The sequence below is a fragment of the Zootoca vivipara genome, chromosome 7 (assembly GCF_963506605.1).
Source record: "Zootoca vivipara chromosome 7, rZooViv1.1, whole genome shotgun sequence".
Classification (NCBI taxonomy): Eukaryota; Metazoa; Chordata; class Lepidosauria; order Squamata; family Lacertidae; genus Zootoca; species Zootoca vivipara.
Window position 1 is genome coordinate 88,489,632 of NC_083282.1, and position 13,014 is coordinate 88,502,645.

The following is a 13,014-nucleotide window of genomic DNA, read 5'->3' on the forward strand; positions in this document are numbered from 1 at the left end:
AAGGAAGCATAACATTGAGGTGTGTGTTTAAATGAATTCATTGCTGATTCTTGCTCCACAGGAATTGATAGAAGCATATAGGAACATAGGAAGCTGCCTTATAATGAGTCAGAAGACTGGCCCATCTAACTCAGCATTGTCTACTCTTACCAGAAGCTCTCTGAATCTCTCAGAGATTCTCTCCCAGCCCAACTGGAGATGCCAGGCATTGAACTTGGAACCTTCTGCATGGTTCCATTTAGCTACAGCTACACCACACTGGCCCTGATACGTTCTGTTATAGCTTTATTCAATCTATGACATGTGGAAAACCCATAAGTAGGGCATGAGTGAAATAGCACACTCCTAGTTATGATCCCTGGTAACATGTAATCATCAAAACCAGTACCATTGATAGTCTTACCCTTCATGGATGTCCTTCACATGCTGGGGATTGAAGTAGGACTGCTACCACTGAGCTAATGAATTTCCTACACAATCACCCCACCTGCAAAAAAACACATCGTGCAGATCTCTTTCTGTGTGCGTGTGTGTTAATCTGTTCTGTGGAAAAGAGAGTCAATTGCCTTAAAATGTCCCCAAAGTCTTCTAAAGACGAGCATCCTCTGGCAGTAGCAAGAATGGATTGGGTGGCAGCGGGCGGAGGGAAATTACTTTTTTCCCGTTGTCTCAGCATGGAAGGCGAAGAGTTTTTGATCTATGTATCACAGCACCATCCATCAAGGCGTTTGCCCACAGGAGAAGATGCTTCAAGGTCAACGTAGGCAGGAAATTATCAAGAGGAGAATTAGGACAATGGAAAGGAGGGAAGCAAGGAAGAGGGGGGGGTGGAGAACCCATGAGAAACGAAGAATCCACGGTGATCCAAAAGGTGCTGAACAAGCCTAGCTTGTAATAGACCTAGAATGCATTTTTCCATGATAGATGGGTCCCATTAGAATTCTATTAAAGCCCAACAAATGCTTATACACATTACAACTTTTGACCTGCAGAGACAATTGCAGCCCACCAGGCATGTAGGGCAGCCCACTTTTGAAGGGTGGCTGAACCTGCTTTTCCTACTTTCCTCTTACTGTGAACTGCATTAACATGGCAAGCACTGGGGGATGGGCTGTAGCTCAGCAGTAAGGAAGTTCCTTTGCATGCAGAAGGTCCCAGATTCAATTCTCAGCATCTCAAGGTAGAGGTGGAAGAGACTCCCTTTCTCAAGCCCTGGAAAGCCAAGTTATTGTAGACCAGCGGTGGCCGACTCCCAAGAGAGTTAAAAACTGGCAGTGATCTACCCCCTTTTGGGGGGTTCAGATCAAAGTTGTTGACCTTTTTTTAGGAAGGGGGAAAGCCATGCTTTTTTGGCATGCAGGGCAAAAATGTTGAGCTTGCTTTTTTTTAGGGGAGCCAAACTTGTTGAGCTTCTTTGGGGGGAGCCGGTGATCTACCACAGACATCCAGTGATCTACTGGTAGATCATCTACCTGTTGGACATGCCTGTTGTAGACAATAATGAGCTACAGGGACCAATGAACGGGTTCAGTATGAGATAGCTTCCTGCGCTCCTTTGTCAAACATCTGGGAGACCACTGCAGGTGTGCTGGTCAACTGTGTTCATTTTCTTGGGTAATAATATAATAATAATAATAATAATAATAATAATAATAATAATAATAATAATATATTATTTATACCCCACCCATCTGGCCAGGTCCCCCCTGCCACTCTGGGCGGCTTCCAACACACATTAAAATACATTAAAATATCACAGATTTAAAACTTCCCTAAACAGGGCTGCCTTTAGGTATTTTCTAAATGTCAGGTAGTTGTTTATCTCTCTGACCTCTGATGGGAGGGCGTTCCACAGGGCGGGTGCCACTACCAAGAAGGCCCTCTGTCTGGTTCCCTGTAGCTTTGCTTCTCACAGTGAGGGAACCACCAGAAGGCCCTCGGTGCTGGATCTCAGTGTCCAGGCTGAACGATGGGGGTGGAGACGCTCCTTCAGGTATACAGGACCGAGGCCGTTTAGGGCTTTAAAGGTCAGCACCAACACTTTGAATTGTGCTCATGCTCGGAAACGTACTGGGAGCCAATGTAGATCTCTCAGGACCGTGATATGTGGTCCCGCTCCCAGTCAACAGTCATCAGATGTGCAGGCTGGAAACAGAATTCTGCTTAAGTAGGAGATTCCTTCCCTGAGGCAATGGGCCAGTTTTCCTTGTGCCTGGGTACAGAGAGGCTGTGAGCCCAAGAAGCACCATCTACATTGCACATTTGCAGCACAATCATACCGCTTTAAACAATCATGGCCTTCCTCAATGAACTCTGGGTGCTGAGAGGAAACTCCTGGGAAGAGGCCGTTGTCTGTGGAAGCCGCTCAGTTGTGGAATTCCCTCCCCTCAGAGGCACACCTGCCAGCTTCATTATGCTGAATACACAGCTCTCATACCCTCCGACATTTCTCTGATGAAAATAGGGGCGTCCTATTCTGATGATTGTTGTTGTTGCTGCTGCTGCTGTTTTCTTTATATCCCAGCCATCTGACAGGGTTGCCCCAGCCACTCTAGGTGGCTCCCAACATATATAAAAACAAAATAAAACATTAAACATTAAAAAAAACCTTCCCCATAAAGGTCTGCCTTCAGATGTCTTCTGTAGGTTGTATAGTTACTTATCTCCTTGGCTTGTGGGTCGCAAAACTCCATAGCCTTCAACATTTCTTCGACGGAAATAGGGATGCGCCAAGGAAAAGCAGGACATTCCAGGATCAAATCAGAAACCAGGACAGCTTCTGTAAATCCGAGATTGTCCCTGGAAAATAGGGACACTTAGAGGGACTGGAACATTCCCTCCTGTTGTTGTTGTTGTTGTTGTTGTTGTTGTTGTTGTTGTTGTTGTTGAATAGGACGTCCCTATTTTCATCAGAGAAATGTTGGAGGGTATGGTGTCTTCTGTCTGAAACCCTGTGGAGCTGCTGCCTGCCAGTGTAGACAATACTGAGGTTGACAAACCAATGGTCTGACTCAGTATAAGACAGCTCCCTCTCTTCCTAAGGTTCCCTGGCAATTGATCTGGAAGAGGTTGCCCTCAGGTTTTGATCCCACTTGGCGTTTGATTTCACATTCACCTCTTTCCCTCCATCTCTTTTCCTCTTGTTGGAGGCAGGAATCCGTCAAGTGCTAAGCAGCCCCCGCTCTTTTGTCCCTCTGGGAGACATATCCAGAATGTGCTAAAATATAAGACCCAATTTCCCAGAAGCCTTTAATGGAGCCATGCCAGTCTCTGCGGCCTGACGATGCTCCCTCAACTTCATCTGTGTAACTGTCTGAAAATGTAAATCTACCATTTGAAAGACAAGAGATTCCAACTTGTAATTTCAGATCCTGAATTATACATGACTCTAACCGGCACAGTTCATACCGCACCGCATGAAATCAGGCCCTTATTCTCCCTTAAATAAAATAAAGTGAAATATGGAGACTTCTTTTCAAATTAAAGTTACTTTGAAAGAAAAACGGTGCTATGAATAATAGACCCTCCCGCATGTCTCTCCCGTCCTCCAGACATCCACGTACGCCCCCCAAGATTTAAAAAAGTAATGCTCTTCAAATATTTGAGGGTCAAGTTCTGACCTACATTAAAGTTTCTTTCCATTTGCCCAGTTTTAAATATTTTAATCAGAAATCGAAGAGAGCTGGAAGGAGGGGGAAATGGTAAAGAGGTAGGAGGGACGGACTTCAGAGAGAAGATTAAAAGAGCTGCATGGATAACCAAACGGTTATGCAGAGACCTCATCATTATTCTGCTTTCAGATGGAGCCTAAGGGGAAAGGAGGAGAGAGCTGGGCTATTTATGGCAATAGAGATCAACCATCCTTAGCCCTTCAGCACTGCAGTTCTGGGCAGTGGTTCCCCCCCCCCAAGAAAAATAGGTGCCAGAATGCACCATGAAGTTGTTACAGGAAGTTGCCGGGCGACTCGGGGCAGCCCTGAACAGATGCCGGTTTGACAACAGCCACGTTCACCGCTTGTGGAGGTGCTAAAAGCTACTGCAAGCTGACATCCTAGCTGGTTTGGGGGGTCGCCCCTGGTTCTGGTGCAGGACAAATAAATGTGCCCTGCCTCCCTCGTTCTCTTGGATTCAGGTGGATGGCCAGGGCAGCTGGGAAGTGCCATTGCACAAATGCATGAAAGTGCAATGGTAAAGGCTTGGCTGGAAAGCTTAAAACCCGCCGCTGCTACACAGAGATCAATTCCCACCAGCATGGCCCTTTCCATGTTAATTGTTTCCAGGGGGGGGGGGGGAATCCCACATCTATTTGCAATCCCGTTAACTTGGGAAATCATGGGAGCTGGAGTCCAACTGCATCTGGAGGGCACCAGGTTGGGGAAGGATGCCAGGGCCTCTGGGCATTCTTCTTGGTAGAGCTCCGAGCAGTAGGTTCATCTTACCTTCTTATGCACTCATCTCAGCCTGCCTGCATGTTAAGGTCAGCGACAGGCACTCTCTCCTGCCCACCTCTGATACATAGCTGCCAAGTCTCCCGTATTCCCCAGGAAACCCCCATTTTTCCAGCTGTTCTTAGCTGAAAAAACAGGGTTTTTTTTGTTTTTTCCCGGTTTATTCTGGCGCGGCGGCCATTTTGGAACTGGGCGGAGCATGCTCAGAAGCGACTTTTGATGCTGCTCTGCCCAGTTCCAAAATGGCTGCAGTGCGACTTCTGGCGTGGCGGCCATTTTGGAACTGGGCGAAGCAGCATCAAAAGTCACTTCTGAGCATGCTCCGCCCAGTTCCAAAATGGCGGCAGCACTACTTCCGGTCTGCTACTTCCGGCCGGTCCCTTACAGCAACTTGGCAGGTATGCTCTGATAGCCGTTAGATAGTTGAGTTCTAGGAAAGAGCCTTCTTTGTCATGGCCCCGTGTCTCTGGAAAGCCTTTTGTCTTGGGTCTGGCAGGCCTTGTCATTATTACAGATGGAGGAAGGACCCACAGTACCAAAAGGGGTTCACCTGATCTGTTCCGAGTAAAGGTAAGGTAAAGGACCCCTGGACGGTTAAGTCCAGTCAAAGGCGACTGCGGGGTGCGACATTCATCTTGCTTTCAGGCCAAGGGAGCTAGCGTTTGTCCACAGACAGCTTTCTGGGTCACGTGGCCAGCATGACTAAACCGCTACTGGCGCAACAGAACACCGTGACGGAAACCAGAGTGCACGGAAAAACCATTTACCTTCCCGCCACAACGGTACCTATTTATCTATTCTCACTGGTGTGCTTTCGAACTGCTAGGTTGGCAGGAGCTGGGACAGAGCAATGGGAGCTCACTCCGTCGCAGGGATTCCAACTGCCGACCTTCTGATCGGGAAGCCTAAGAGGCTCAGTTGTTTAAACCACAGTGCCACCCGCACCCCAGATTAGGTAAGGGTGCTGAGGGTTGTTAGGAGACCCTAGTTCCCCTCATAAAAGCTACAAGAGATCCATGGGGGAAAGGGTTGATTGTTATTACTCTGGGAACTGTAGCTCTGTGAGGGTGAATAGGGGTCTCCTAACTACTCTCAATGCCCTTAGCAAACTATAGTTCCCAGGATTCTTTGTGGGGAGCAGGGAGTCACCACTGGTGAACTGGTATAACAGCACTTTAAACTTATGGTGCAGATGTGCCATTGGCAGCGTTTTATTACTGAATTGTATTCTTTCTTCTTCTTTGGCGATCCCTCATAGCCAAGTAAGATCGTCTTCCATAAACACCATTTTAACAGAGAGACCGTAAGTGACTGTGGAGGCCAATTCTGGATCCACACGTCCTTCCATTGTGGGGACATCGGTTTCTGGGTGGGAGTTGATCACGGTGTGTATTTGCCAAGCGTGCCTTCCTCTTAGCACGTTTATCCATTGCGTCCTGAGTTCGAGTGTCTTCAAAGCCCATGACGCCTTTGGTAAAGGCTGTTATCCAACTGGAGCGCTCGCAGGCCAGTGTTTCCCAGTTGTTGGTGTTTATACAGTACTACACTTCTTAAGATTTGCCTTGAGAGAGTCTTTAAACCTCTTTTGTTGACCACCAGCATTACGCTTTCCATTTTTACTGCGGGGCTGACTGCCTCTTTATTGCTTACCGCTGACTTTGGTTTAAAAGGGTTTTGTTGTGTGTTTTAATCCTGCAAGCTGCCCTTAAAAGCAACCCCTTAAAACATTTATTAATAATCACAACAGCAATCTTTCACCATACAGCCATATATTTAATTTTATGTGTCATATGAAATCCAATGGAGCGAAATTATTCTCTTTGGCAATACTGAAAGTGGGGGGCAGGCCCCAGCAACACCCAAGCTCTCGCCTGCATTTCGGAATTGCAGGCAAGATCCCACCAGCAGCTGGTGAAGATGAAACCACGGCAATGTACAGATGGCAGCCTGCAACCTTTGTTCCCACCCCCCACTCTCTTCATTTGCTGGGGGGTAATTATTACTGGTGGAAATTTAGCATATGCCGGTGGCTCTCATGCTAGCTTTTGCTGTAGCATCTGCCGTCAAAGTCAACATTTGCCATCTTTCCTGGGAGCGTTCCAGGCTGTCGTTTGGAAATGGAAACAGCCAACAGGCAAGGTAGGTTCTTCTCTGATGAAAATGGGGAGACATTTCCTAACTCCATTTTGGCACATGGGCTCTTGGAAGAAAACGATCTGTCTTCCCTCCCTCCTGCATTGCCATACAAGCACTTTGACCTCATCCTGAATCCCAACTCTGTGCTGTGCAGCTGCTGAACCACATGGCCGCTGCAGAACTTTGAGGGGGCCTGTCCTCTTCATTGCAAAATTTGGGGGGGCATTCCCTGCCTCCCCACCCCAACTGGCGCACCTGTAGCTATTGAACGGGAATGGATATTTTGGAAAAGACAAAGCAGGAAACAGGGAAGGGAGATGTGCAGCAAACCTGCACAGATGCTGATAACACACCTTGATGTAGCATATGAAAGCCACTTTCATGTGTAGGGCTGAAAACACAACACACACACACACACACACACACACACACACACACACACGTCTTTTAATTAGCACAGGGCTCTGCACCCTGGCAAAAAAAAACCCAGCAAATGAGGAGCGCAACAGGATGAACCCCTCCTATCTCCCCCTCTCTTTTACTTTCCAGGGAGGCAGGGTCAATAAAGCCATTTGACTTGTCTGTAGCACAGTGGGTCAGGGACGGGGAGTGGAACGAGAGAGCCTGTTCTGCTCCTATTTGCGTTTAAATGAGATTAAGAAGACAGGCAAGGCTGCCTTTAACCCTCAGAGACAAGGCCTGCAAGGCCCTGGACGGCCAGTTTCAAGCAGCATCTGATTAGTCCCAGTTTTCCCTGCGGGCTTTCTTCCCTCCACATCTTTCACAAAGGAAAGGGCCTCTTTCCCCACTCAGCCAGCAAAGGTAAGGAAACGCAGGCTGTGTGCAAGCCCAATTGCACCCACAGATGGCATCATCTGCCCCAAAGCTGAACCTTATTTGTGCTTCGGTGAACCCCCCCCCCCCCGAGTGTGCATGGTGCTCCCCTCTGTGTGTGCACGCTCTAAAGTTGACCTCCTTCCTAGCGAGCAACCAAGTTTCCGTCTCGCAGGGACGTCGTGCAAGGCCTCATATTTTTGTCGTCAAGCAACTTGGGCATTAGGCGTTTGACCTGCGGACCAAACCTGATTCATTAAACATGCAAATCTGTTTTAAAAATAATGGTCACAGGAGAGGGAAGTCAGTTCAGGACTGGGACCACCCTGCACAGGGATGAGAGGGTGGATTAAACCTTCCCCCCAAGCTGTGATCCTGACAAAAATCCCTCACCCCTGGAGCTGCTATTTTCCCGGGGAGGGAAGCTGTCATAAACACAAGATGTCCTTTTGTCCGGCAGTTCAGGCCCTGCAAGAGCTTGCGTTAAACAGCCTTCAAGAAACAGTCTTTCAAAAGGGATGTCTTTAACCCTCAAAGTTTTTGTCTCGAACGGCATACCTTAACCGTCAATAAAATTTGGCTGGTGTGCCTCCTCGCCCAGTTTAAGATGGCAGTTCTTATTACATCTCTTCCAGTCTGCTGCCTTCTTAAGAACTTGGTTGTCACTTCTGCTCTGGGCTCCCTCCTTTGGGGAATATAAACTGTCAGGGGTAAGGAGCAGGGCTTTCAATTTGTACCTGTTGCTTTATGGAATTGCAGCTTTTCGATCACATGTTGTGCTAACTTTTAAAAGGCAGGAAATAATTGTATGTAAGAACACCTCCCCACATTTTGTTGTGTGAAATTGCAACACCAAACTCCCGTGATTTTCTGAGTTAATGGGGTTGCAATCTGTTTTTTTCTTTTCTGGAAACAACTTGGAAATGAATGCGACTAGATTTCCAGTAGCGGCATTTGCGTTGTGAGAAAGATCACCTAGAGTGCAGAAATTATCAGGTAAAGTAAATATCTGTGACATCTGAATGCAGCCGGCGTTGACCATCCTTAGGAATATATCCATACAGGGGGTGAAAATGTAAGAAGAACCTGCTGGATCAGGCCAGTGGCTCATCTAGTCTAGCATCCTGTTCTCACAACCACAGATTTGACCATGAATTCATCCTGGGGAGTGTACTCACACAAACATAAAATTGCTGCCTTGCCATAGCTATGATTCTCTGATTCACACATTACATTTGCCATGTGACAGGGAGGACTAAGATCAGCTCGCTTGGTAAAAATATAGAGGGAGACATAGAGTGTTATATTCATGCAAAACAAAGCAAAGCAGATTTTAGAAGACGGTGGCTTCCATTGCTGAGATGCTAGAAAATGTACGCGCTCTAGTGGCATTTTATGAAGACAATAGACTTTTTTGTTTCAGTTTACTCCACAGCAAACAAGAATCAATTACCGGGCGGCACCAATTACTGTGGCATGTTAATGAAAAAAATAAATAATTGAGGGTATGGATAAACATAAGCGCTGTGACATTTGATGGCAACTTTTGTGCAAACTGCTGGCGTCTGCAGGAACAGAAGCGGGGGGGGGGGGGCGGTGCGCACCAGAACGGCTTTGTTTTCTGACGGGGTGTATTATTATATCCTTGGGGGGAGAAGCACACAGCCTTTGCCTAATTGGATTCTCTCCCTCTCTGCAACTTCTTCTTCCCCGACGCTCACGCATAAATATTTAAATCGCAGTCACGCTGGCTGGTAAAGTTTTTGATGTACCTATTGCTGAGGCAACGCTCCTGCTATATCGGCCTGAGTCTTGCTTCTCTTTGTTTTTCATCTTCCTGGGTTTACTTTAAATGAACAATCTCTCTCAGCACCAGAGCCACATCCTGGTGTGATGGGCTGTGGGCCTTGTTTTGTACTGGTTGAAAAGAATTTGAGACGAGTGGGGAAATCCATCATATTCTTGCGTGTGCACGTGCGCGCACACACACACCAAGTTTATGAAATTTTTAATTACTGTTGGATTTAGGGCAATGAGTGTGGGGTTTTGTTGTTTGTTTGTTTCGGAGAGGGCAGGATCCAAATAACTTTGCAGTTATTTGTATGTTCCCAAGGGGGTTTTGGCATCACGCTTCTATTGCCTCTCCTCCACAGTCTCCCCATGAAACTAAGGAGAATTTCAAAAGCATTTCCCATGTGATCTCAACCCTGTTCAAACAGTATGAGTCAAAAGCCCCCACTAAAGAAAACCTTAGATATCAGCCACAGTGTTCAAGTCCTGTAATCAGCAAGTTGATGACGACTCCTGTCATCAACAGGAGTCAAAAATTAAGTTTATATCCACACACACATGCTACATCCAAGGCCGGCATGGCCATTGGGCAGAGGGAAGCAACCACCTCAGGTGTCAGGCTTTGGGGACTCAGATCCCACCCCCGGTGGCAGTAATTAAGCAGATCAAACGAAATGAGCCTTCTTACCAGATAGTTTCTTAAATAATCACAGCGAGAGACACAGCAATGCATATCTCTTTAGAAATGGTATTGCTCCCAGTTAAGGATCACCCCCTCCATCCCCATTAATCTACGTCACTCCTATGTCAGATAATCTGAGCTTGTTGTCTCTGTGCTTTCTGTTCTGTCACGCTCAGAGCCCATCTAGTCCTAGGCGAAGGGGTGGGGGTCAGGAATGCTGTCCAAGGACACTGAATCTGCCAGCTGTCTCTCTCCTGGTGTTCCCTCTTCTATCTGTTCCTCACCCAGTATTTCCCAGCTTTCACCCTACGGACTATGCCCCTCTGCAAACCACTGTTCTAAATAAATACTGTCCTCCTGCCCTTGGTTTGCCGCAGCACCTCCTTGGCTCTTCCTTTCTGTGGGAGACTTTTAGAAGACATCTGAAGGCAGTCCTGTTTAGTGAAGCTTCTAATGTTTAATAGACTATTGTATTTTAATATTCTGTTGGAAGCCGCCCAGAGTGGCTGGGGAAACCCAGCCAGATGGGTGGGGTATAAATATTATTATTATTATTATTATTATTATTATTATTATTATTAGAGGGCAGAGGCAAGAGTGCTCTAAACCAGGCACCCCCAAACTGCGGCCCTCCAGATGTTTTGGCCTACAACTCCCATGATCCCTAGCTAGCAGGACCAGTGGTCAGGGAAGATGGGAATTGTAGTCCAGAACATCTGGAGGGCCGAAGTTTGGGGATGCCTGCTCTAAACTAATCCAGCCAGCAGCTCCCAGGTGTACTGGGGGTTGTTGCCAGCATGGATGTCCAGTCGCCAACCAAGTCCAGTCGCCTTCTGATCATGGAAGCAGAGGAGCTTCCATCTTGGAAATGTCTTGGGTCAGCTCTGGCTACATCCACAGAAATTCCTTCTTTTGCACAGCTATCAAAGGTGCTGCTGTCATCTCCTGTTTCCCCCTGGCCACCCAAGCCCCATGGATCGAAATATCCAACTGGAATTTATAATCCTGATTCACACGTAATGCTGAACAAAACAGTGGCTTAGCTTGAACTAGCAAAGGGAGTGGGTTCCCAGACCAAAGATCGCAGCTGCTGCACTCCTTCCTTGGTTCTGCTGCACTAATCCAGGACTAAGACAAGGTTTGGCTTACCATTACGTCCAAACTCAGGTGTGTGTTTTGTTTACCCCAGACAAACCATGAGCAGTAAATGAAGAACAACCATGGGTCACCGTTGGTTGTTTTTTTCTGGAGTGAGACTTTAGTTTTAGTTTTTACTTTTAAGTGCTTTATTGATGAAAAACTTCATAACAGAAGTGTACAATAGATATTATAGGCAAAATGAGAAATAAAAAATAAACGGTTATTCATTCTTTAACTAATGCTTGCTTTGTACATCCCTTTTGTGATTAAATTTGTCAAGACCTCCGATCTTCCCCCGCACTCCCGATTTAAATTTCTTAAATACGCGCTTAAACTTTACTTTCTCCATATTATTTGACTTACTCTAACTTTTGTTTTATACAATTATCCTATTTACACACCAAAGCTCAATCAAGATTTGCCAACGGATTGGTCTTTTGACAATGTTCTTTTACATAAACTCTGTAAATATCCCACTCTCTGGAGGGGAAAAAAAATATTTTCCATCGTGAGACTTTAGTTGAGATTCCTGGATTGCAAGGGGGTGGATTAGATGACCCAGGGGATTCTTTCCAACTCTATGATTCAATGAGACAAACTATGAGCCTGGGGTTGATATGTGATGCTACCCCAAACCATGGCATAGCCCTAAGAAACACAGCAGCAGCAGAAGTGGGGCAGGAGCGTAACAGCCTGATCTTCACCCCAGGAACCTGAACCCTTGGCTTACACTGGGCCATGGTTTGGCTTAGCATGCAATACAAACTGGTTTATTCACTTTCCCTTTTTCTCTCCCCACCCCCACCCCCAACTCTCTCTTTCACACAAACGAGAACATGTGGCACCAGCCACTGGAAACCTGAATTCAAAATATGGTATGTCTTTTAAATATCTAGCATAGGAGTCAACTCCTAGGGCAGGGGTCAGCAAACATTTTCAACAGGGGGCCGGTCCACTGTCCCTCAGACCTTGTGAAAAATAGTAATGAACGAATTCCTATGCCCCACAAATAACCCAGAGATGCACTTTAAATAAAATGACACATCCTGCTCATGTAAAAACACCAGGCAGGCCCCACAAATAATCCAGAGATGCATTTTAAATAAAAGGACACATTCTACTCATGTAAAAACATGCTGATTCCTGGTCCGTCCGCGGGCCGGATTTAGAAGGCGATTGGGCTGCATCCGGGCCCCGGGGCCTTAGTTTGGGAACCCCTGTCCTAGGGGCTGAGGTCCCTTTGGCTCCCCCAATAAAATATTTGAGGGGGCCACTCCAGCCACAAGTTAATGGGCATTGCCATTCAACTGTTGTGCATGAGCCAAATCTTGTGACCGATTATGCATGGCAGGGCTTACCTGCCCCCCCCCCATATAGAGTGGTACCTCTGGTTGCAGACATGATCTGTTCCAGGGTGCTGTTTGCACCCTGAAAAGTCCATAACCAGAGCAGTGCTTCTGCGCATGTGCAAAGCGCAATGGAGCGCTTATGCGCATGTGCAAACTGCGCAGAACGCTTCTGTGTGCACGCAGAAGCTCGGAAGTAAACACTTCTGGGTTTGGCGCGTTCTTAACCTGACAAAACGCAACATGAAGCATTCGCAAGAAGAGGTATGACTGTATTGCATTGAAATTGGCACCCTGGATATCTAATACACAAACGTGGCCATTCTGAATTGCTGAAATGGGCCCAGTTTCAGATATGAGGGCGTCCACTCACCGCCACCAGAATCTGCATTGCACTGTGCATGACCTCGATGTAGCGATATTCCAAAGCGCAACCGATCACGGAGACGTAGGAATGGCTGTCCAAGCCCTTGATACCGACCATGGGAGACTCCTTCCTTACGCATCCAGGACCATTTTCACTCCACCAGGACTGGTGCCGGGAGATGTTAAAGGTCAAGAGCTCACTCTCCTGCAGAGGGAGAAAACACACACAATGAAAAAAAAACAACCCAAAATATTAATCTAATTAAAGAGT

At 46.8% G+C, this 13,014-nt stretch overlaps 1 protein-coding gene across 2 annotated transcripts in view; it reads right to left on the reverse strand.

The window, feature by feature from the left end:
- Positions 1-13,014, reverse strand: part of NKAIN4 (sodium/potassium transporting ATPase interacting 4) — a 92,292-nt gene that overhangs the window by 25,701 nt on the left and 53,577 nt on the right. For both annotated transcript variants that reach the window (XM_035121708.2, XM_035121709.2), the window contains exon 4: positions 12,751-12,948. In XM_035121708.2, the coding sequence (XP_034977599.1) occupies positions 12,751-12,948 (198 nt within the window). The remainder of the gene's footprint in view (positions 1-12,750; positions 12,949-13,014) is intronic.